Below are 26814 nucleotides of genomic sequence, written 5' to 3'. Positions count from 1 at the left end.
AGGTGAGACCTGCGTTGAGTTCCTGGCTCCCCGCCTCAGTCTGGTGCTCAGTATCAACCTGTCCGAGCCTTGAATACTAAGGGAATGTAGGGAGTAAACAATTAGGTGGGGCGTGTCTGCTTGTGTGTCTCTTTCTGTTAAATAAATAAATAAATAAATAAGTAAAGATTTTGAACTTCATTGTAGAGAACAGAAGAAAAATGAGAAAGGGAACAATAAGGACTTGAATTACACAGTAACAATAGTATGAGGCAAGGTGAGAACAGGTTTTTCCAAAACTGCTGAAAATAGACTCATTAATACATGATGCCTGACTGTAAATGGATGGCAAAAAGAAAGTATTGGAAAATATCTTTAAGTTTTATAACTCTGTTGGTAGGTAGATACAATTTCACTTTATGGGTAACAAAGTATTCATGATTAACTCTTGAAATACTAAACAAAACATGATAAAAGTGAAACTAATTGAGACCCAAGATCTCTGGAATTATTCATTGAGCCAGCTGAAGAGAATTAGTGTATTGATCCAATCAAAAAATGCAGGTTGAGTCAGCAATTCCAATCCAAGGTATTTATACCAAAGAAACAAAACATAAATCCATCAAAAGACTAATATCCTTTTAAATAAGTCAAAAAGTAGAAAGCAAGATAAACAAGCTGTAGTATATTTATATAATGAAATCTAACAGAGCAACAAAAAGAACAAATAATTGATATTATATACTAATATCTCAGAAGTATTATCCAAAGTGAAAGAAGTTAGGCAGGAAGAATTCAGATTACATAATTCCATTTATATATGAAATTCTAGAAGAGATAAAACTGCGGTTCTAAAAAGGAGATCAGTGATCACGGGGAGACAACAGGAGAAGATGAACTACAAAGAGGCACAAGAAAAAATTATGGGTTAAAAAATTCTTCCAAATTATGAGTGTAATACAGATTATATCACTACATGCATGTTCAAAATTCATTAAAGTTCACATGTCCACTTTATAGGTTTATTTTTCATAAGTAACACTTCAATAAAACAAATTTTAAAAATTGAAATTCAGATTGAGCTGAGATAAGAAATAGACGTAAGTCGGCTCTATAGACCTTTTTTTACCTAAATACTTCAGCCTCAGATCCAGATTCTTAATCCCTTAACTGCATCAGACTAAGGATCCCAGTAGCTTATGCTCTCCTTGCCACCAAGCCCTGGGGGTAGAATTAGCTTTCTCTCCCAGACAGGCCAAACACAAGGGTACTTCTAAAAGTTTATGGAAATTGGAATTAAAAGTAAATTAAGGATAATGTTGTGGTACAGTGCGCTAAGCTGCTGACTGACTTCTGGCATGCCATTTCAGAGGGCCACTTCAAGTTCTGATATCCCATTTTGGATCCATTTCCCTGCTACTGCACCTGAGAAGGCAGCGGAAGACAGTCCAAGTACTTGGGGCCCTGTCACATATGCATACATGGGATGGAAAATCAGAGGGTGGGAAATCATGTATGTGGGAAAATAGAACAACAAAAAAACAATGCTCCTATTCCTAATTTCAATCTAGTCCAAGCATGATTTAAATATACTGTTCTCCTTCAAACTCCATCATGCTTCACTTATTACTTGATCCCACTGATGCCCTCAAATGAGGTGTAAGTCTGAAATGGCTGAAAACTGCTGTTTAAGTCATACTGTCATGATTTTGACAACAAAGCAGATTTTCACCAGAAATGCTTTTTGCACATAAGCAATTACATCAACTAAAGTTACATTCAGTGATCACCGGGGATGTCCCAAAGGCTGTATTAAGATATTAGATTGGATGTATGCTATCTAATCCAGTTCAGAAAACAATTATTTTGCTTCATATCCTATGGCTTTCTTTGAAGATAAATTCTCTGAAAATAAGTAACTTGTCCATGTTATTCAATATTTAACTATTATAGAGATTGGATCTGCCTCTGAGACTATTAAAAAAACTCCCTAAAAATGCACATAACTTATGTATTAAAATAAAGTTGGGTTTTATAGTCACAAGGTGAATATTCACAAGTTAATTTCCATGTAGTTTACATCCCAGTTTACTAAATTTTAAAGGAAATGAATAATATAATTCAAATAATAAGTGCATTAAGTATTAAGTTTTGGTATGAGCTTGAACACTAAGCTTGCTGCAAATACAACAAATGCAACATATATGTATAAATACCTCTCTCAAATGTTCAGAAGTTGAATTTCAACACCATGAATCTCATTGTGCCCTTAATTTAGGCTTATTTCTTCAGTCAATTCAGAGAAATATTTGATAGGAAGAATGTACTCTGCATGTGAATTAAATCGAATTGAACTGAATCCACAGATTCAATTATTCATGTATCAAAAAATATTTAGAACATTGTATCTGTACTGAACATGTATTGATCTTTTTCTTGTAATGATTCTCAAAGAAATATAGTAAAGTGACTATTTATATTGTATTGATGAGTATAATTAAGTTAGAAATGATTTCAAGCATATGGAGGAAAAACGCTATACCATTTTTATATAAGGGGCTTAAGCATCTGCAGATTTTTGTATCAGAGGGGGATCCTGGACTCAGTCCCCTGCAGAAGTTGAGGGACAACCACAAGAAGCATGTCCTTTAATGCAAGATCACGTGTGCATTCTCATGTTCTCTCTCTCTTCAAGCTATCTCTGAAAAACGCACACTTCACCAAACACTCCAAGATTGAAAGGCTCGTCCCCTTCCTTCACTCACCTGTTCTGGAAACTTGCTCCCAGTGATCTCAGCTACAGTGTTGAAGGAATAAGCATCAGAGTAGGTCTTTGCTCCCATCTTCAGCTGAACAACAATTCTGATACCTCGAGAAGCCAGTCTTGACATCAATTCTGCATCTTCTACTGTGATGCAGGCTGTTGGGATCTTGGGCACCCCATCCTGATATTCCTGTATACCTGTGTGAGGACTTGAAAAAGAGGCCACTGATTACTTTCCAAGCGAAAAATGACTGAAATATATTTTTTGAAGCCCCTGAAGAGTGATAGTTAATCTTCACTGATCTTTGATTATGGAGGATTGGGAACAGGAGGTATTTATTTATTTATTTACTCTTGAACTCAATTTTTTACTATTGGAAAAATAATTTGGAAACATCAACTTCAAAACCATCTCACTAAGAACATCAGACAAATTAAAAATAATAATAATAATTCTGATGTTATTTTAAATCAGCAAATTGCCAGAAGCTCTGAAGGGCAATCTTAGTGTCTCTATGAGGAAGAGGTAAACACATCTGGACAAGCCAAGAGGGCATTTTGCAAGTTCAGCTAGGCTGCAGATGAGAAAATCCTCACATACACAAGAAAACCGGTCCAGATAGGCTGTGGTGTCATTGACGGGCCTGTGCTACCCAAACATGGAGGTTCAAATAAAGGATCCAGCATCAGTGGGAGAATGCAGAGGGAAAACTGATGCACAGCATCTGGCTAAACATCTACGCTCCCAGGAGGAAAAGTTCTGAATGCATCCAAGTCTATCATTTTACTGCCACAAAAATGAATATAATTTTGGCATTAAAAGAGAACTACTATTCCAACTAATTTCCAGAAACTTCTTAAATAGACACAATGAGGTTTAGATTAATTCTGTGCTGTTTCAACATCTGTACCTGCTAACAAATCTCATGAAAATAATTTTCTAAATTTCATTTTCATATGTTTTGAATTGTATCTATGAACTACATGAAATCTGTTCTCTAGGCATTAACATTACAGTAACACATAAAGTAACTAGCCATAAAACAATTACAAAAAAAATAATAAGAGGGCTTGCAGTCCCTGTTGAACTGAACTCAAGGGTAAACCACTGGCCATGGCGAATCCAAGAATGCTAAACAAGGCACAGCCATGCCAACTTAGGCTGCTCTGGGATATGAAAACAGTGAAGGAGGGACTTTTTCCAAAAACCTAACTGACAGGAAGTTTTGCTGAAGAAGAGAAAGAAAACAGTGAAAGCTCAGAGGGACAAGAGGACAGAGTTCAGAAATGCCAATATCAGTCGCTTTGAGGGGGAGCTATCAGCAGGCAGTGAGACACGGCTCACAGCCACTTCAAGTTCCTGTGTTGGGCACTTGGAAAGACTACTGAACCAGAGAAAGAGGTGGGAATGGATTATACGTGGCAATGACTGCATAGAATCCTGTTGGTCACAATGACTACAAGTCTGGATGGGAGCCACAGGGAGGAAAGAGTTCTGGCAGATAGTCATGGGGGAGCACCACATTTCTTTCTCTGATTCTCCCATGAAATGCCTGGACCAAAGCGTAGACGCTGCCATTTTCAATGCAGCCAAGACTTCCTGCGAATTGTAGCTGGTGTTAGACAAGTGAAGGCTATGTGGCTATTTTGGTGGTGATGGTGCATCCCCAGCCATGTGCAGGTACACAAGATTAAGTACTGCTGAAAGGATAAATCCGTTATCCAGCAACTATGACTTGGGGCTGGTGTCCCAGCAGGGTGCCATGCATCTGGAACTTTAAGGAACCTACACGCCCCATCCTTCTATGAGCCACAAGGGGAGGAGAGGCAGCACAATCTGAGATGGAGAATCCAGAGACAACTGGTGCTAGAAACACCACTGCTGACCAAAGTTCAGGCAAACTCTTAGGGCAGAGGGATGCTTCGACACCCTGTGACTATGGGAGTCTTACACATGAAGACTAGGAAATATGTGACTTCCTGATAGTCTGTGGTATATGGCTCTGTCTGAGCACACAGAGAACTTACAGATCTTTTGTGTGACTCATATGCTGGTAGGTGGGGGTTGTAGTCACTGTGGAATAACCTCAGGTATTGAACACCTTGAAACAGAGGAGGTAAAGCAGTGAGTCCATTAACAGTTGTGGTCAGTGTTTTCCCAAAGTTGACAAAAGAAGATATCAAACATGCCCAGCTTGGATGCCACCCTGGACTACCACCACACACTGGAGCACAAACCAGAGTATGCTCTCTACCCTAACACAGAGAGCAGTCACTCCACTAAGGCACAGAAGCATAGTTCAAAGAAAAAAGCATCGGAGGAGATATATCACAAGTGTTTCCAGAAATGACTAGCAATAAAAGGAGAAACACAAGAAACAAGACACAATATGAAACCCTCAAGGGAACAAAACAGCACTTTGTTATTAAGATGTTAAGATGAAAGGATTGAGGAAATGTCTGAAAACAATTTCAAAAATATTATCATAATATTACTGAAAAAGAGGAGCAAATGACGACATGATGACAAGATTGAGATCTTGAAGAGCAATTTAACTGAAATATCAGAAATGAATAGTTAAATATGGCAAGCAAGAAAAATACAATGGAAAGCATTAACAGCAGATTTGGTGAGGGGAAATAAAGAATCTCACAGATGGAAAACAATCTTTGGAAATATCGCAAACTGACAATAAGAAGAAGAAATGAGAAAATTAAAAATAGTGACCAAGATGTGTGTGATACTCGCATATATGGTACCAGTTGAAGCCATGAAAAGAAACAATGGATTTGAAAGCCTATTCAGTGAAACAATAACTGAAAACATCCTTAATAGGGTGAAAGGGATACATCCCAGAAGGGGAAGGACATAAGACTGAAAATAGGCATCCTCAGAGAAGATGCTCACCAATGCATATTATAGTCAAGCATTGTAGGGTAAAACATAACATTTTTAAAATGTCTATGAGAAACATACATATAACTCTGAACACAAATGGCCCAAACTCTATAATCTAAATATACAGACTGGCTGAATGGGTTAAAAGAAAGACCTGTCTATTTGCTACTTACAATAAACATAGCTCACCACTAAAGATACACAGACTGAAAGCAAAAGGATGGAAAAAGATATCCCACATCAACAAAAAAGGAAAACGAGCAGCTGTATCCATTCTAATAACAGACAAATAAGATCATTAAAACAAACACTATTAAAGAAGATAAGGAAGGGCATTACATAATGAAAAAGGGATAAATTCAATAGAAATTGACTATAAGGAATGTATATGCACCCAGTAACAAGGCAGTTGGCTACTTAAAACAACTATTTATGGATCAAAGGGAGACATAGACCAACAGAATAACAATGGAGAATTTCAAGACCCCACTTTCATCAGCAGATAGATCAACTACGTAGAAAATAAACAAAAGAAACTAGAGGCTAATAGAAATTATGGATATATTGGACATAACTGACGATCAAAGACCATTTCATCCCATGGTTTGAAAATGCTTATTTACTTCTTCTATTCATGGAATATAGTCTAGGATAGACCACATGATAGACCATAATGTAAGCCTCTGCAAATAAAAAAAGTATGAAATCATACCGTATATCTTTTCTGACTGCAAAGGAATGACACTGGAAATCAACAACCAAAGAAACTATAAAATAAGCAAACACATGCAGTTAAAAGACACAATACTGATTGAATAATGGGTCATAGAAGAAATGAAAAGGAAATAAAAACTTTTGGAAATTAAAGTTTAGAGCACAACATATCCAATCTTTCTTTAAGGAAGACTTGTTTATTTTTATTGGAAAGGCAGATTTACAGAGAGGAGAGACAGACAGGAAGATCTTCCATTTGCTGGTTCACTTCTCAGGTGATTGCAATAGCCAGATCTGAGCCAATCTGAAGGTAGGAGGTTTTTATGGTTCTCCCATATGGTATACAGTGCCAAGGCTTTGGGCGATCCTCTACTAATTTCCCAAGCCACAAGCAGTGAGCCAGACAGGAAGTGGAGCAGCTGGGATATGAGCCAGCATGCCTATGAGGATCCTGGCGCATACAAGGGGAGGATTTAGCCATTGAGCCATTATGCTGGGCCAAGAGTACAACATATGAGAGTTTACAGAATATGATCAAAAGAAGTGTTAAGTGGGAAGTTCCTTAGCCTGTGCCTGTGTCAGTTAATCATAAAGGCATCATATAAATTATCTGTCAATGCATGTCATGAACCTAGAAAAACAATTACAAATCAAACCCAATACTATTAGAAAGAAATAAAGGATGAAATTAGAGAACAAATAAACAAAACTGATTAAAAAAATAAACCAGATCAGTGATATGAAGAACTGTCCTTTTAAATCAACAAAATAAATACGTTACTAGCCCAACTAACAAAAAAAGAGGAAGAGGACACAAATCAACAAAACCAGAGACAAGAAGGGAAATATAACAGACACCTCATACATACAAGGAATCATCGGGAATTATTATACACAGCTATAAACCAACAAATTGGAAAACACAAAAGAAGTGGATAGATTTTTGGACACATAACATCTATAAAAATTGATTCAAGATGGCATAGAAATATAAATCGACCAATAACTAAGATAGAGACTAAATCAATAATAAAGGCTTCCCAAAGAAAAACCAAGGACCAGATGGTTTCAATTCTGAAATCCACCAAACTTTTTCACAAAAACTAATTCCAATTCTTCTCAAGCTATTTAAAATATTTGAAAGGGAGGGAATCCTTCAAAACTCCTCTGATGAGATCAGCATGCCCTTAATTCCAAAACCAGAAGAGATACAACAAAGAAATCGAACTACAGACCAATGTCCATGATAAACATTAAGGCAAAAAAACAAAAATCCTCACCAAATTACTAGCTAATTGAATCCAACAACACATCAGAAAGATCATTCACCAGGATCAAATGGAATTTATCCCTAGCATGCACTGATGGTACAACCATATGCAAATCAATGCACATGATATACTACATTAATAAGCCAAAGACTGAAAACCATATTATTATCTTGAAAGATGCAGAAAAATATTTTCATTAAACATGACATACTTTTACGAGAGAACCTAAAGCAAATAGGACTGGAAGGAATTTCCCTCAGCACAATGGAGTCATTATATAAAAATCACATAGCCAGCATCTTACAGAACGAAGAAAAGTTAGAAGCATTTCCACTAAGATCCAGAACCATTAAAACTATCCACCTTTACTACTGCTATTCAGTATAGTCCTGGAAGTTTTTTTATGTATATATTTTTTATTAATTACATTGCATTATGTAACAGTTTCATAGGCTCTGGGGCTCCCCTAACCCTTTTCCCTACCCTCCTCCCCTCCCCCATGGAGGATTCCTCCACCTTGTTGCTGTATTACATTTCAAATTCAGTCAAGATTCTTTCATTGCAAGAATATACAAAGCATAGAGTCCAGCATCTTACTGTCCAGGTAAATTCAACAGTTTCTTGGGGAGACCATCTCTGGTCTGAAAGCAGAACTGGCAGAATATCATCCCAATCAATTTAAAGCCACAACATAACATCAATGACAATTTACGACATTATGGAATTAATTGACATGGTATTGAGTAACCAAGATATTAAAAAAAATGCAAGTTCTTAACCACATCCTGTGACTACTTCATTGACATTTCAATTTTAGTTTATACACAGAACCGGCTGCTATACACCTTAAAATGGCTATAGGGTACTATTCAGCTGTCTCATGTCTATTTTCATTTTAGTATTTAGCAGTTTATTGTATTGAAGCATAATTTTGCTGAACTTGGCAGATTTTAGGATAGTCTAAACTGGGTTATAACTCTAACAAGGCATATGTCAACAATTGAGGTGCAGAACAGTTTTAGGAGGGGTGTGCAGAGAAATCTTCAATACCTTAGTGAGGAGTAATTAATCTTTGTGTCCTACCTAGTAAGGTATGTGTGAGTGCATGCTGACTATTTCCTGTCTGGTTCTAAGGCTTTCTTGTTGTTCTCTGCCTGTCTATTCTAATGTGTGTGTGTGTGTGTGTGTGTGTGTGTGTGTGTGTGTGTTTGTGTGTGTGTGTTTGGGAGGGGGCAACTCTGGAGCATCCCTGATGGTCACTGCAAGAGAGGGTGGGGATTCCAAGTTGGAACTAAGTAAGGACCAGAGAAAGCTCCTCTCCCTAGTCCCAAAGGAAGTTTACTGTTCTGTTTCTGCGGACTGCTCAGAGTTCGTGGCTGTTGTTTCGATGACCTTGGATCCTGCGAGGAAGGATTTGGCTTCTTCCACCCCATGTGGTAGATCCAAAAGGGGGTGGATGACCTCGGAGTTCTCGGCCTGTGAGGGCACTCCAGTTCCCCATGATCTCTTTGGCAGTTGAGACATAGTCCTTGGTGCCCGTACTGATAGTCCTTGGTGAGGATCCGGGAGTCTCCAGGGTTGGGATACAAGCCTCCTCCTGTCCGCCTGCTCCACTCTGGGGTGTCCCCCCCACCCCTCCGCTCTGTGCATATGACCTCCTGTTGAAAGGTTGTCAGGATCACTCTTAATTCCCCCTGTATGTCTTTGTAGTTTCACTATTGTCTAATGCTGATTTGAATTTGTTGTCTATAAGTTACTTGTTAAGTTCCTGATAAATTATACCTCACGTCTTCCTCACACATTCTAGGGAGATTTAAGATTTCTCTGCTCTCCCACCCCATTTCCGAATAGTCCTGGAAGTTTTAACTAGAACTATTAGGCACGAAAAAGAAAGGGATATAAATTGAAAAGCTGCCTCTGCTTGAGTATGAGATGATTCTGTAAACAGGAGGAGCATTATACTCTACTGAGCAAATATTGGAACTCACGAGTGACAACTTACAACATCAGTCCTATTCATAACAGCTTCCAAAAAATTAGGTTATTTTGAAATAATTTAACCAAGGATGTGAGGTATCTCTATGATAAAAAATTTCAAAATATTAAAGAAAGAGATGAAGACACCAAAACATGGAAATATCTGCCATATTCATAGATTGGTAGAATTAATATCATCAATGTGTACATACTACCAAGATCAATGCAGTCTTATTCAAAATACTTGCAACATTCTTCTCATATCTAAAAAATAAACAACACTAAAATTCATATGGAAACAAAGAGACCCAGAATAGTAAAAGCAGTTTTAAACACAAACAAAAACAAAACAACAAAAATGCTGCAAACCTCACAGTACCAGACTTCAAGATGTACTTCAGAACAACAAACAGCCTTGCACTGGCACAAAAACAGACATGAAATTTAATACAACAAAACAGAAACCCCAGAAATGAACCCAAACATCTCTAAATAACTAGTATTTGACAAGTGATTGGAAATCTATCCAGGGAGAAAAGACAGTTTCTTTAAGAAATGATGCATTGACCATTGGATATATGTGTGCAGAAGTATGAAACAAACACCTACTTACATCTTATATCAAAGTCAATCTTAAATGGGTCAAGCATTTAAGCTGGTAACCTAAAACCTGAAAATTACTAGAGAAAAATATTAAAGACCTAGGTGTAGGCAAAGACTTCTTTCAAAAGACATGCAACTAAAGCAAAAATAATTAAGTGGGATTATATAAAGCTAAGAAGATTCTGCATAGCAAAGGAAATCATCAACAAAGAGGCAGCCAGCACAATGGTAGAAAATATTTGAAAACAATGCAACTGAAAGATGATATATATATCCAAGATATGTAAAGAGCTCAATAAGATCAACAATGATAAAACAATCTGGCTAAGAAAATGGCAAAGAATCTGAATTGACTTTTCTCAAAGGATGAAATTCAAATGATCTGCAGACACATGAAAAAAATGTTCAGACTTAGTCACCATTACAGAAACTCAAAACAAAAACCAGAATGAGATTTCACCTCACACAAGTTAGAAGGATTATCATGCAGAAATCAGAAAACGATTTTTGCTGGCAAGGATGTGGACGAAAAAGGAAAAGTAATTCACAGCTGATGCTAGTGTAGCAATCATGGGAGACAATATGGAAAGTCCTCATATATCTGAAAATAGATTTATCCCACGACTCAGCAATACCACTCCTGAGAATTTATTCCACATGAAATCAGAATGTAAGAGAATGATGCACTTCCATGATTATTATACTTCAATCAATGACAGATAAGATGTGAAATCAACCTAGAAGTTTATAAATGATGACCAGATAAAGAAAATATTTCCAAATCAAAGATGGACACCCAATGAAACTGTTAAATATATCTTGACAATGAGATGCTGAACTCTTTGTCATTGTCTATAGCTATGATGTCAGGATACACTTAAATAGCAGAACTGCAGACTTATAACTTATAGTATACTATATATACTATGGAATACTATTCAGCCATAAAAAGAAGGAAATCTTGTCTTCTGCAACTAAATGAATTCAATTAGAAACCATTATGCTTAGCAAAATAAACTAATCCCAAAAAGAAAAATATCATGTTTTCTCTAATCTATGGTAATTCATACAGGGTACAAATATGTTGCCTATATGAATGAGATTGACATGCTGAGATTTTATTATTGATTACAGTCTTTGTCTATATTCCCGACAAATACTGGGTTTTTTTCCTACTTTCTATGTGTTCAACATCTTTAGCTAATGGAGTGTTAAGCTTGTGAATACAAAGTGAAATGAAATTAGTGATTGTAAAATATACTTCACAAAAAGAAATCATGAAGAAGTTACGTGGGTGTGGAATATGAGCAGGAGGGAGGTTAGGCTGAGAAGTATTGTTACACTCCTAAATCTACATAAAATTTGTTTATTTCAAAAAAATAAAGAAAACAAATTTAAAACCCCGCTTGTTATAAGAACAGCAACAAGAGAGAAACACTGGCTATGGTGCTGTGTCCATCCAGTAGTTTGGTAGCTTTTATTTTTTTCATTATTTATTTATTTACAAATTATAGTGCTTTGTCTTTACATTTAAGATGCATAATACCAATTATAGTAATAATAAGTATTCATTGTCAGTAACATCTCAATGCTTCTCCATCTATCTTTTCATTAGCTAATCTATTAGCTTTTATGTTAAAAGGGAATATTTTCTGCCCTTCAATTATAAAACCCCCATTTCCTCACATCCTACAAGTTTTACTTATGGGATATCCAGTTTTTTCCCTCATTAATATAGTTGCTTTTCATATTTAAAAAAAACTGAATAAAATCTCTATCCACATTGTATTTCTCTGTCAAAGTGTCCAGCTTCCCTGTGTTACAGCTCCAAATCCTCCTAGCCATGACATCCTCCAAATCACAGTCATAATCCTCCAAATTAACTTGTCAATTTGTTCCCACATTCTTTTCAATCATAAATAATCCTTTGAACCTTTCTTTTCCTATTTCCAAATTTGTTGTGTCACATTTACAGAATATTTCTCCTCCTTTCTGCCACAGTAGAGTTCTGTCCTACATATGACAGCTTAGTATTGAGTTTTAAATATTGCCATTATGGATACAACAGATACTATACATAAAGGATTGAAGACAGTGTTTGGAACGTACTGATTATCTATTAAACATTAGTCACTGTTATTTTCTTCAGTGCTAATTTTTCCTGGTGAGTTGGCAGAGTAATTAATGACAAAGATATTTTGCAACATGTAGGAATACAATCTGAAGATTTATTACTCTTATTACCTTACGTGATGTCTGAGAACCAACAAGCTCTCCTTGTTCTCAGACTATCACTTACGTGGAGGACTGTGCAATAATCTCTCAACGGCATCTTTTCGATGTTATTTCTTGACAAGGTTGCACTAGTAAGTTACAGGTAAGAGTTCCTAAACTGGAGACCATGAGGCAGGTATAAACCCAAGTCTGCATTTGGGCAAATGGCACTGAAGGGAATCTTCTTTGTGTAATTCTAAACTCAAGATATAAAAGGCTTTGAATTTGTTTCTACAATGAAAATGTCATCCATGATGGACCATCCATTATGTTCTGGACGAAAGGTAACAAAATGAACACTAAATCGTTTTATTTAGAATCCTGAAATAAAATTGTCCTAAAGGAAACAATCATCATAAATTTTATTTTACTGCCCATTTAGCAAGTCTGGTATGTAACTAAGTAAAAAATTATGAACCAAAAAGAAACAATAAAAGTTTAAGTTTTAAAGATTAATATAAATCCTTAGTAAACTGAAGGGAGCACTTCCCACCTCGTTTTACAAGGTTAATGTTAGTGACACAAAACAAGACAAAGATATGAAAGAGGAAAACAAGCTTTAACCATTGTCACTTAAGAAAATTAACGTAGAGCCCAGCACGATAGTGTAGTGCTTAAAGTTCTCATCTTCAATACGCCGGGATCTTGTATGAGCACCAGCTCTAATGCCCACAGCCCCGCTTCCCATACAGCTCCCTGTAGCAGTCGAGGCCGGCCCAAAGCCTTGGAACCCTGACCCACCTGGGAGATCCCCGGGGGAAGCCCCTGGATTCAGACTGGCTCAGCTCCAGCCATTGCTGCCACTGGAGGAGTGAACCATCAGACTACAGATCTTCCTCTCAGTCTCTCCTCCTCTCTGTATATCTGACTTTCCAATAAAAAAAATAAATAAATCTTTTTCTAAAAAAAGAAAAATGCAAAAACATTCTCAACAAAAAACTCATGTACTACATTCAGTAACATATGAAAAAGAAGTATAAATTATAATCGAATGGGTATTAGTTCAGGAATGTAAGGTTGGTTCAACGGCCAAAAATCAGTGGCTGTAATATACCACATTATCATACTTTTAAAAAGACAAACACAAATGATCATTTCAGTAGATGCCAAATGGCATTTAACAAATCCAACATACTTTCATGTTTAAAAAAATTATTATCTTAATGGATAGGATAAAAGGTATATAGAAAATCTGATAAAACATATGCACAAAAACATTCACAGCTAAAATCAGACTACTAGTGAAAAATTTTTTCCACAAGTTATGGAATGAAACAAGGATGCTTGTTCTCCTAATTGGTATTCAAGATTGTGCTACAAATTCTACACTAAAAATTAACCAATAAGGTAAGGAATATAAGTTGTAAGCAATACGCAAAAATATTTCGAGTTATAGGAATCATGACCTTGTATGTAAAAACCTACAAAGGTGACAACAAACAAAAAACTACTTGAAGTAATTAACTAATTCTACAAGGTTGTAGGGGGAAAAAAGCAACATACAAAAATCTGTTGTACAATAGCAAATCAATACAAACAGAACAGTAAATCAGAAGCAAAAGGTACTTTCTAAATTAAGCAAATTCATGCACGTTAGTAACAAAAATACTACAAATACATTTAACAAAAGGAGTATGATAACTGTACATGAAAAATATAAAATGTTATAGAAACAAATACCTAAATGAATGGTATATATTTGATGCTTATGGACAAAAACTTAATATTCTTAAAATGGTACAACTCCCCAAAATTATCAATTGTTTTAACAGGACTCATATCAAGATTACAGCTATATTGTTTTAAACAAATCACCGGACTTTTCTAAAATTCATATAGAAAAGCAAAGGACTCTAACAAGACAAGTTTAAGACACATAGGAAAATAGCTGGAGAACTCATATTTCTAAATCCTAGTACCAATTTTTAGTAACCCATACAGTGTGTTAGTGATAAAACAATAGACTGTACAAAACAATAGAATTGAGAGCCAAGGAATAAATCTGTATAGAAACATTCAACTCAGGTATATAAAGAATATAGAGATTATCTTCAATAAATGATGCCTGTCCAACTTGATATGCACATGCAGAAAAAATAAAGATACAACCCTCCCTATATCACACTGCACACAAAAAGAAATTCAAAATCAATCTTGCACTTAAATGGAAAAGCTAAAGATATAGAACATCATAAAATTAGGTAAGGAACTGCTTCTTAAATACAATAAATTCGCAAGCTACTGAAGAGAAGAGAAATAACCAAAAAAAGGTCGGACTTTACTACTTGAAATGATACCATCAAAGTGGAAAGAACCCACACAATGGGAGAAAGTTTATAAAAATAATTATCTAATGAGGTCAGACACAGTAGCCTAGTGGCTAAAGTACATGCTCCAGAAACCCTTTTTGGGCACTGGTTCATATCCTGGCTGCTCCAATTCCCTTCCAGGTCCCTGACTGTGGCCTGGGAAGACAGTAGAGGACAACCCAAAGCCTTGGGACCCCGCACCTGCATGGGAGACCTGGAAGAAACTCCTGGCTTTTAATTGGAGCTCAACTCCGGCCGTTGTGGTCACTTGGAGAGTGAATCAGCAGACAGAAGATCTTTCTCTCTGTCTCCTCCTGTAAATCTGACTTTCCAATAAAAATAAGTAAATCTTTAAAAAATATATCTGATAATACACTTATAACTAAAACAGTGTTCCTAATAACTCAATAAGATCACTCAACTAAAAATATATTATGAATCTAAATAGACATTTCTCCATGGAAGACATACAAATTAAGCACACACTTATGTACAAGAAAAAAAAGCACATCAAAACCAAACTGAGGTACTACTTCTCAACCTGGATGATGATTACATTAAAAAGAGTTTGCAATGAAGGGGAAAAGGACCATGACAGCTGAACATAAAAGATGTGTTGATGTTGATGTCTTCATTTTGACCAAGGCAAAGCAATCCAGGAAAAGCATGGACAGGCTATGGAAATCCTATAGAAAGCAGACACACACATGGAGAAGGATGGGCAGCATGACCATACAGCAATGCGTGGGGATTGAAGGAGAGGGAAGCAAGGAGTGAGCAAATCAGCAGAGCCAGAGTCAATGGCAACAAAGCCTAACGAAGAATCTCCTTAGGACTGCAGCCAGACTGGTGGTGAGGAACTCACAAGTCTTCCCAGAAGATGAGCATACTTCTTTTCCCCCAATCTCCACAGAATTCATTCAACAAGCAGGGAGGTGATACCATTTGAGGGGTGTCCCCACCAGCCAAAACAGAGAGCCATGTTGAGATTACCAGAAGTTGCAGTCGCTGTAGCATGTGCCTACATCTATATGGGTGGTCACATCTGGAGAACTTTATCAAAGAGAAATCTGTGTTAATACTGACTTTAAGTCTGGGCTAGCCTAGCCTAGCATAGCACTTAGCCCTGAGAAGCAAGCATATTACATTCCACTGCTACGGACTCCAGGGTGCAAGCTGCCAGGTTAGAGATATCATAGGTAGCTGGAATGTTTCCATTCTCTCTGAAGGGAAGGCTCATGGGGCTGGGAGGGGGTAGGGGGAGTGCCTGAGTGGATTCACAGCACCATGTGACTCAAGAGTCTTTTGCACAAAGACTTGGGGAATTCTGTGACTGTCTGCTAGTGTGTGAAGTGTGGTGGAGTCTCTGGACACTCAACAAGTTTGGCATCACAGGCTAAGCAATCCCATTGTCTGAGGTGAATTGTTACAAGTTCGATCTTGTGCATAGTCCATGCGGAGGAGTGAGTGAGTTGTTGCCACTGTGGGTTAAACCCAGGAACTGATAACTTGAAAGAGGAGGGGTGAAGCTATGATTATTCTAACAGTGGAGATCATTGCTACCACCCATTGACAAACAGGAGTTCCATCATACCCAACATGGGTTCACCCTGGATTCTCACTGCATATTGATGCCTAAAAATGAATGGAATAAAATGGTCACTGGATTACTCAAAAGAACACAGAAACAAATTACTGAGATAAAGAAATCCATACATGTTATGAAAACTTTTGCCAAGTGATTAAGAGTTTGATGCAAAATCAAACTGAATTATTAAAAATGAGGAATTCAACATGGCAAACAGCAAATGAGATGGAAATCTTCAAACACAGGCTTGGTGAGGCAGAAAAAGAATATTCAAATAGGGAAGATAAATCCTTGGAAATATCTCAGGCTGATTTAAAACAAACAACAACAACAACAAAGAAAAACAAAAACAAAAACAAAAAAGACTGAAAATAGTGCTTAAGATTAATGGAATAACATCTAGCAACCTAACATACATATCTTCTACATCCATGAAGATATAGAAGAAGATAATGCATTCGAAGGCCTATTCGGTGAAATAATAGAAAGCGTCCTCAGTGTGGAAAAAGACAGGGACATCTGAAGTCAGGAAGCATGATCAGAAATGGTTTTCAGCACAACATATGTCAATCTTTCCACAATAAAATATAAAGATTCTGAGATCTGCAGGAGCAAGGTGTCAGATAACTTTCAGAATATCCTCAGTTAGATTAACATCTCATTTCTCATCAGAAATTTTGCAGGCTAGAAGAGAAAGAAGAGACACACCAGGTACTAAAAAACAACAACAAAACAAAAATTACCAACTCAGAATACTATTCAAGAAAGCTCACATTTATAATTAAAAAACAAATAAGGACTTTCCAACACAAACAGAAATGGAAAGAATGTGCCACCCCCATCCTTACAAATGATGCTGATGGATGCACTACATATAAACGGGAAGAAACTAGAAAGTACAACCCTTATAAACACAGTATAAAGATTGCTCAGATATCTGAAACTAGATCTACCTCCCGATCAAGCCATCCCACTGCTAGGAATTTACCCAAACAACGTGAAAATTTGCACATGGCAGAAGAGGAAGACAAATTTGTAAGATGCTGGGAACATAAAATAGTATGTTAACTGCTTTGGCAAACAATGTGACAGTTTCTGAAATGTTAAATATACAGTTTCCATACTGACCTAACAATTCTACTCTTTAGGATATGGCATTGATTTCCAAAAAGTTATGGGGAATTTGGATTAAATATATATTTGCTTTGGGGAAAAATACTTTTAAAGTCTACGCATAGATTTCTTGTTACTTCCATTTTTTTCATGATATATTTAAAGACCCTTTATATGATCAAACTTAATGAAAACCAATACTCATACAAACTTGTACACAAATATTCAAAGGAGCATTCTGCCTGCAAGACAGTATGTTCAAAATGCAGTTTGAACACACAGGGAAAAAACACATGAAATCCGAAAGCGTTGAATTGGTGCTTTCAAATTTCATTAAATTTCTTGTTTGTATTATGTAAAGTAACACAATCTGAGGCTGGCTGAATAATTTCTTTGATCTGCATAAAGGAAGTGTATGTTTAAGCCAATGAGTTTGAAATTTCCCACCTGATTACCACACCTCATTCAAACTCTGTTTCTAGTCACTTCTGACTAGTTGTTTATAAAAGATGCCAGGCACTTCACATTTCTGAGCATTTCAGAATTTGAAAAGCTTAATTCAAAATCGGAAACAAGGTTTAGTTCATATGTTAAGTATCCAACAAGAGAACAGTTATGTTTCTGTGAGGAATATGCGGAGTTTTGTAGGGGAATTGATTAAAATAAAAACCATAACACTAGGAAGCCACAGAATGTTTGCTAAATCAAGGTCTAGAGCTGAGAAAGGCAGTGAGGACCTCGAGTCTTCAAAGCTCTTTCGTCTCTGTAATTTTTAGGATTATTCATTAGTAATGATTCTGCTTGTTAGAAAGCCTTTTTGATTTTAAAGGATTAGCTTGAAAATAATTCTCTTGGAAAAATTACAATCAACTGTGTAGATTTCTTTTAGACTGTTATCCTTAGGAATAAATTCAGCTCAGACTTCGTTATTAACAACAAGAATAGATTTATCTTTTGTGTGTACTGACACTAGCCACACTGAAGAAAAACATTTAATTTATAATTCCAAAAAGAAGTAATGCTAACATGGTACAGCTCTCAGAGGTCAAGAATAAAAGTATCTGATCAAGAAAGAAGTGTTGGCATTAAATTTCATTCCCATTTTCTGTGATTCAGGTTAAATGGCACGAGAAATGCTGGGGGGAAAAAAGTCATATTCCTGAACATTCTGTTCCACTTAGATGAGCCCCCATAGGACCAGAATGCAAGCGATGTGTTAATCTCATCTTCTACCACAAAGCTGAGCGAGGAGGCCGATGCACAGTGCCAGAGACGCCACTTCCTCCCACAGAGAAGAACACAGTCAGAGCCGCGTGAACCTGGATGGGCAGGAGGACAGTCAAATGCTCAGGGGGAATACCCACTACGCACAGGAAACACTTTTGACTTCTGTTTTCTTGGAAATATAAAAATACAATGAAGATTTAAAAATATAAGGAGGCAACCATCAGTGAACACATATGAAAAAATTAACTAAAATGCACATTCATTACGGAAGTATTTGGTAAACACAGATAATAATCTTAGCTAGTACAATGGTTGGTATTATCAACTAAATGATGTTTTCTATTTAAACTCCAAAGGGGAACGACTATGACCAATTAATTAACCTGGAAGATACTCAATGATCAGCTAACCCTGACAACCATCTTTTCATGCAGAAACAATGTACATGTCTCTTAGCAACCTGGCTTTCTCACTGCCCTCAAGGTCCAATGTCCTGTTAGATCAGACCTCAACTATAGTTCGTAGAACATTTCTTTGTAAATGAAGCAGGATAAAGACACTGGGAAAACTTAACATCAACCTTGACCAAAACTCCGGAAAAAAATAGGAATTATTTCTTTCTTGAAATGAGGTATAACACATTTAAAACAAAGCATCAGTTACATGCTCAATAGAGAAACTCTGCCTTCTCTTTTTAGTGTCTTTTCCATAGAATAACCAGGCCTAAGAAACCTTGCAAGAAGGAGAAGACTCATGGCTAAATAAATAAAAACACTGGATCCTATAACCCCCATGTTGGGAGGGATACTGCATCATTAGCCTTAATGACTCTGGGAATAATACAACTAAGAGCATTTGACTAAGCATTTCCTAAACTTCACTGATCACACAACCCTTTTACACAGAACACTCTATCTCATAGAATAATTTGAGGAATCAATTTTCTCAATTATTGCTTTATTCTTTTAAGAAGTACAAAAATAAGAACAGAGATCATTGAGTGTTCCAACAAAGCTCACCAAAATAATGCTTACAGCAGTATTTCCTACCTACTTAGTGTAATTTCCAAACCTAAGTATGATATGTAAAGTCTTGTGGTTGCTCTGGTTTCTTTTAAAAAATGTTTTCATTCATGTTTATTTTACTTGAAAGTGAAATAAAAGAGCTACAGAGGGAGCAACTTGAAAGTAAAATAAAACAGAAGAACAACAAATAGATATATTCTGTCTGATGTTTCTCCATTACCCAAATGTCCATAAAAAAGTTAGACCAGAATGAAGCCAAGAGCTGGGACTTCACTGAGGTTTTTCCAAGAAGCGGCAAGGACTGTAGTACCTGAGAAATCGTCTGTGTCCCAGAATGTGTGATAACAGAAAGTTGGATGGGAATTAGAGCTGACACTTGATTTCTGAGTGCCAACATAGGGATAACGGGGTAGAAGCATCCCAAACACTGACCCAGCCCACTTTGTCACAACGTCCCCTATAGTTCATTTATTTCATCATAGTCTGGCACTCCTTGCATGAGCCCTGCTATATTCCTTAGACACACACTGGCTTCTTGGCACTTTGAGAGAATATCTTTCTCTCTCCCAGAATGGGAAACCTGTTGTTTGTGTCACTGAATTTCCACCTATCACAAACTGCAACACTTAAACATTTTACTTCAAGGTTCATTTCCGTTCAAAAACCTTTCGCCTGCAAAACCTACAGCAAACCACTTGGGTAGAACCAGAGACTCATTCCCCAGTATACCTCCACTTCCATCTACAAAGCTCCGGCTTCAGCCCCTAGCATGCTAAGCTATATTCATGTGTTGAAAAGCCTGTACCAGGTATGAGCTCCTCAAAAGTTAAGACCATGTCTAATTTTTATTTGTGCAGCAAAAACTTACAAGTTGTAGATGCTTTAGGTATTTATAAGTTTTACTGCATCTTTAAGCTCAATAAATATAGCATTTGATATTAAATGCATCCAAAGATATACAATAAACAATGTTTAGTACAATAGCTTTGCCTTGTTGGATTTTAAGACATATTACAAAGATAAAGCATTAAAATATGGTAGTAAATATAGGTTCTAGGATTCAAGAATAAATTTAAATTATTATAAGGCAAGCTACAAATGTACAGGAGGAAAAGAATAATTATCTAATAATGTAAAATAAAAGCAAGGACATAATATACAAGATGAATTTGAATAACTATTTTTCAAACTGCTGCAGCCATTTGAGGAGAGAGCCAGCAGACAGAACAGTTCTGTCTCTCTTTTTCTATTCCCCTACCATTTGTCACTCTTTTGATGAATGAATCTTAAAATATGTTATGTCAAAGACTCAAAAAATAATATTTATCACAGTAAAACAAAAATGCGAGATTTGTAGCTAATTAAACAATACCGGAAATCCTGAAAAGGCAAACCACCACCAACAACAAAAAAGCTATGTTTGGATTCCACTTGGTTGAAGTTGTAACAATAAAGTAATTCTACAGTGATTAATCCAATACCATACTCAAACTTCCTTCTTTACTTTTTTCTAAGTAAATGCTAAATATCTACTTAGTCTTAGCACATGATGGTTTCCATCTCTATTAGCTCTCCAGTTTGCTGACAGAAGATCTTGGGACATTTTAGCCTCAAAAACCGCATGAGCCAACTCCTATAGGAAACGCCTTTCACACTCTCCCCCTCTTTCTCCTCCTATCTCTCTCTTTATACACATAAGAAGACTTCAAAATGCCATGGAAAACTGAGGTTAAACTCTATTTTGATCCAAGCATAGGCCTTTAATAATATGAATTTTCCCAAGCATTCCTAACTACACTTGTATATACAAACACACGTTGATTCTAATTGACTAGAGCACATGAAGATCAGTCATTGGTAGTCAAATTTTCTTTTATTTCAAGCTAATTATATTCCCAATATTTCCTAAACCAAAATAGATAAAGCAGTGTATTACATATTCTAAAATTATAAAAACTAGACTTTTCTTTTCACAAGTATATGGTTTCATGTAAAGTACATGAATCCAAAGTGAAATTACTATATGAAAACATTTACAGACCTACATTAAAACAAAATTCAGGACTCTGTGTGGTAGCCTAGTGGCTGGGGTCTCTGCCTTGCGTGAGACAGCATGCCATATGGGCGCCGGTTCCAGTTCCAGCAGCCCCACTCCCCATCCAGCTCCCTGCTTGTTGCTTGGGAAGGCGGTCAGGGACAGCCTGCGGCTTTGGGACCCTGTGCCCACGTGGGAGACCTGGAAAAGGCTCCAGACTCCTAGGCTTTGGATAGGCTCAGTTCTGGCCATTGCAGCTGCTTGGGGAGTGGAGTTTCCTCTCTATTTCTCCTCTTCTCTGTGTATTTGACTTTCCAATAAATATATATATTTTTTTAAATCCAGTATTGTGTTAGCTGTACCTAAAGTTCATGGAAATTACACTGTGAATTAGTTTGATCTTTCTGGGATGTGATTTCCCCATATATAACAAAACCTATGAAAATTCTTTCTGGTTATATTCTGGTTATTGTACTTTGGAGAACAGCAATATCATAAACAATGAAAAAATGTATGAAGATGTACCCCTCATTTCTGGCTATAAATGTGAACATCTCCTGAAATCCAGCAGTGGGACTTCAGAAGATGTAGCAGGAAAATTGAAGACTTCTATGACATGCAAATAAGCCAAAGCATGGAGACATACTCATGAAATAAGGCTTAGTTTAAAGAATTCAACACAATACGTACATGATAAAGACTGAACCACAAATTTTCCATGATGTAAACTGAGATAATACTTATTTAGTTATCTGTCCCTACAATGTTATGATAAACTTCAATAGAAGAAAGATACACTTGGGATTATTGCTCATGAACTGTAATACAGGGGAAAACAGTGTGGGGGATGGAGGATGTGGAGGGTGGGAGGGGAAAGCACTGAGCCTAAGGAACTGTGATTTTAAATAGAAATTTAAATAGACAGCCATCATCCTGCTAAATAGAAATCAAGAAAACTGTAGCAAGGCAAATAATTATATTCTTAAAAGTGTGTGCTACAACCTGTAAAAAAAAAAACAGGTAGGAAAGTCTGAAGCTTTCACAGTAGCAATTTGAATCCATGAAATTTTAGCTTACAAGCATTTATGCACCTATGACAAATTAAAATTAAATGCATTTTTCTTCCACCATTAGTTCTACAAAATATTTGAAGCTTACTTCCTCTGCACAGCCAGTCCTTTAGGGTTGTCATGTAGGCAAAATTACAGAGCTAATGTTTTCTTGATGTTAATCACATGTTCCCAAGGATTCTTCCTATACCATTTGGTAGTGTTTAAGATGTTTATTTACATCTATATATGTCTTCTAAACCTCTGAGGCAGGAGGTACACATTTGAACCTTCTAATCATGTATGGAGCCATATATATTGTATATTTCTCACACAATAATACAGAAGAGTACAGAATCCATTCCTAAAAGAATTCTGGCACAGATAAGAAATCAGTACTGAGTTTTCAAAGGAGGAGAACAGGGTATACAAACAACATATTGCATCATTATCAGTGTATCTGCTTATATTATACATTTCCTTGAAATAAAAACAGATGACCTTTGATTTTAAGATCTCCTCTCCTTGGGGCTGGCGTGATGGCTCATTGGCTAACAAGCACCACACTCCCATATGGGTGCCAGTCCATGTTCGGCTGCTCTAGTTCCCGTTTTATCTCCCTGCTCTGTTCTTACGGCCAGGGAAGACAGAGGAGGATAGCCCAGGTCCTTGGGAGCCTTCACACACGTGGGAGACCCAAAAGAGGCTCCTGATTCCTGGCATTGAATCAGCTCAGCTCTGGCTATTCCAGCCATTTGGTGAGTGATCTAGCAGATGGAAGATCTTTGTCTCCTTCTCTGTAAATCTGATCTGCCTTTGCAATATAAACATATAAATTTAAAACAATAACAAAAGATTTCTACTTGCTAATTCTTCTTAAAAATTTACATTTTTTTTATTTCAAAGGAAGATTTACACAGAGAAGGAGAGACAGAGATATCCTCCATTTCCTGGTTTGCTCCCCAAATTGCTGTAATAGCCCAAGCTGAGCTGATCTGAAGCCAGGAGCCATGAGCTTCCCCTAGATCTCCCATGTGCAGGCAGGGCCCATGGACTTGATCCATCTTCTACGATTTTCCAAGTCAAATACACAAAATTGGATAGAAGTGCAACAGCTGGGACACTAACAGGCATGCCAATACTGCAGGCCCAAGGTTAAGCTGCTATGATACTGTGCTACCCTTTTTACTGTTTTTTAAGAAGTCAATGGGCTTTTGTTTGTTTGTTTGTTTCCTCCTATTCAAATTATGTAGTTACCTTGAACCCAGTAGATACAAGGAAGCATTATATTCATATTCTCATTCTATAGACAGCCTTGCAATCACAACCCATTGCACAATGCCACAAAATAATTCAAAGAAATGTTAATATTTCAGAGCCCATTGTACAGTCCAGACAAATTGATGACAATAATAGCTCACACTTAGCTGAGTGTTTACTATATACTCGCCAGTCTTCTGAATGTTTAGCTGCATTCATTCCTTTTCCAAATTCCACAATCCTATTAAATAAGGACACTTTAATGGTATTCATTTCACAAGGATAAGATTGAAACACAGAGTGTTCTCAATACATGTTCATTTCTTACAGACCAAATCACAAATATATGTAAGTGCAAGCACAAGGCACAAATGGAGGTGTTATAAAATAACCAGTCCTTGTTCTTAAGAGACTGACATTCACCTGGAACCATATGAGAGCCATGCCATTGAGGACTTGGAGTTAGAGATTTATTGGGTAAAATAACAAACCTGCTTAAGCTCACCTTACCATTGAGTGTTATTCCTCCAGAGCCATCCCTGTACTGTGCTTCACAATGACTGTAGTAATCACCTAGTACTCTAAATATTTTTGGAATTCTTCCTCTGAAATTGCCTTCAGAAAAACCTTGGCAGGCTTACAAATGGTCTCAGTGGAGGTAAAATTTGGTGCTTTAAGATTAGAATTGATTTTTCAAGAGTCAAAGTAAGATGAATAAAAGTAATAAACAACTTGGGATCCAAATTATGTTATAAAATAATGAAATTAGTTTTTAATTCCTGGCTCATGAATTGGTCCTAAAGACAATTTCAAAACAGAAGTATGACACAGACATAAGGTGTATGCTTACACTCAACAGCATTTCTGTTACAATGCTTTGAAATGTAATTATTGTTTATATATTCCAGAATATTTGTTTTCAAATACTTTAAAAAGTATTTATCTCTACACTTTTTGTAATGAACATGGTGGGAGCAAATGTTGTGACACTGTGGTGTGTGGATCAAGCTACAGCTTGTTTTATCTGACTATCAGACTTCTTGTAGTCCTGGATTCAGCTCCCTGCTAATGCTGATTCATACTCATGAATTCATGTATATGAAGGTGAACAAGAGTTTGCCTGGTGACCACAAGTTCTAACTGAGGTACACATGATCAGTGAATCACTCAAAATAGGCTACTAGACAGTAGCCAACAGCCACTGGAGTTTCATGCTTTTGCCTATGTCTGTCAAGTCAGTTGGGCACTCACCTAGGTTTCACCCTTACTCTGAGATCCAGACCAATGAATTTCTGAAATACTGTCTCTTACTGTGCAAAGATAAGGGTATCTGGGAAGTTCTCGCTCACCAGTAATCAAATGCTCCTCTTACACTTCAGTGGCCAGAAGAAGCCACATGACCTTCCTCAAAGCCAACTAGACCAGGAAGAACAGTCCTGTTCACGTGCAAATTTCTTCTGACCAACATCAATGACCACCAGACTAAGCCAAAGGAGGGTGAATGCTAAGAGCATGGAGATTTCCCTAAGACTGAGACCACATAAAGGAAAAGACAGGGAAGAAAACAATAAAGGATGGTATAGCCATGATGGACATTTATCCTACAATTGCTGAAACGATGTTTAAAATGCTACAAATATGTCATAAAACACATTCATGCCATATACATAAGTTGCATATACATTTTTGTATCCTACATATAATTTTGTATATAGTTAAATTTATACACTTAAAAATTACTGAAAAATAGAAAATGGTAAAAGTGGTTTTATCTGATTAGTAGAAACATAGGTGAATTGTATGCTCTTTAATGCTTCTAAATTTTGTAAATTTGTAAAAAGAACAAATATTACAATTATAATAAAACATGAACCATTTTAAATTAAAATTTTCAGTGGTCTACATAATATTATTAATTTATTTTAAAAAGCTGTAAGTTCAGCTGCTTTTTTAATCCTCCCATCCTGAAATGCAAAATGTCAGCTTTACACATCTTGAAAGACAATTAATTACAGAAACAGGGGAAAGAGAAAGAGGGAAAAAAAGAGAGAGACTTCCATACATATGTGGATACAGGGGCCCAAGTATTTGGAACATCTTCTGCTGCTTTCCCAGGAGTATTAAGACAGCTGAATCCGGATGGGGCATCCAGGATTTGAACTGGCACCGTACGTGAGGCAAGTATCACAGGTAGTGATTCAATGATTTCATACCATACTGTACTGTACTATACTGTACTATATTACAGTATACCATGTTATACTATGCTATATAAACTACTATATAAGCTATACTATAAATACTATACCATATACATTCTATACTGTATGTGCTATACTATATATACTATACCATAATGCCGTTCCTAAAACGTTAGTTTTAATATTGATTTGTTATCCCCATTTTATCTATGAAGGTAATTCAGCAAGTATATGGAAAATAGATTTAAAGGTCTATTTTGCTCTTATTTGACATTAAGCAAGGGATATGTTCATCAAGGAACACAGAGTATACCATAAATATGTACAATTTTGCATGTCAAATATTTCAGACATAAAAGTAGCTCAGCATAAAGTGTATGTTGGTGCAAAAAAATAGAAATTCATATCTTTTTATTATAAGCATTTTCCATGACTATTTTGATAACCCCATGGCTTTCTCAACTTAGAAATACTGTTTCAAACATTGTTTTCAGGTTTCCCAGTACCCTGTATTTCTTTTTCTCAA

The 26814-nt window shown here is 36.5% G+C and overlaps 1 protein-coding gene across 2 annotated transcripts in view; it reads right to left on the bottom strand.

Annotated features, from left to right (window-relative positions):
- The window catches only part of CPQ (carboxypeptidase Q), a 453907-nt gene that overhangs the window by 256524 nt on the left and 170569 nt on the right, over positions 1-26814 (bottom strand). For both annotated transcript variants that reach the window (XM_040972619.1, XM_040972620.1), the window contains exon 4: positions 2745-2952. In XM_040972619.1, coding sequence (XP_040828553.1) covers positions 2745-2952 — 208 coding nt within the window. The remainder of the gene's footprint in view (positions 1-2744; positions 2953-26814) is intronic.

This window comes from Ochotona curzoniae, unplaced genomic scaffold (assembly GCF_017591425.1).
Source record: "Ochotona curzoniae isolate NIBS_2020 unplaced genomic scaffold, NIBS_Ocur_1.0 contig_2318, whole genome shotgun sequence".
Taxonomy (NCBI): domain Eukaryota; kingdom Metazoa; phylum Chordata; class Mammalia; order Lagomorpha; family Ochotonidae; genus Ochotona; species Ochotona curzoniae.
This window is presented reverse-complemented; position numbering and strand designations above follow the sequence as displayed.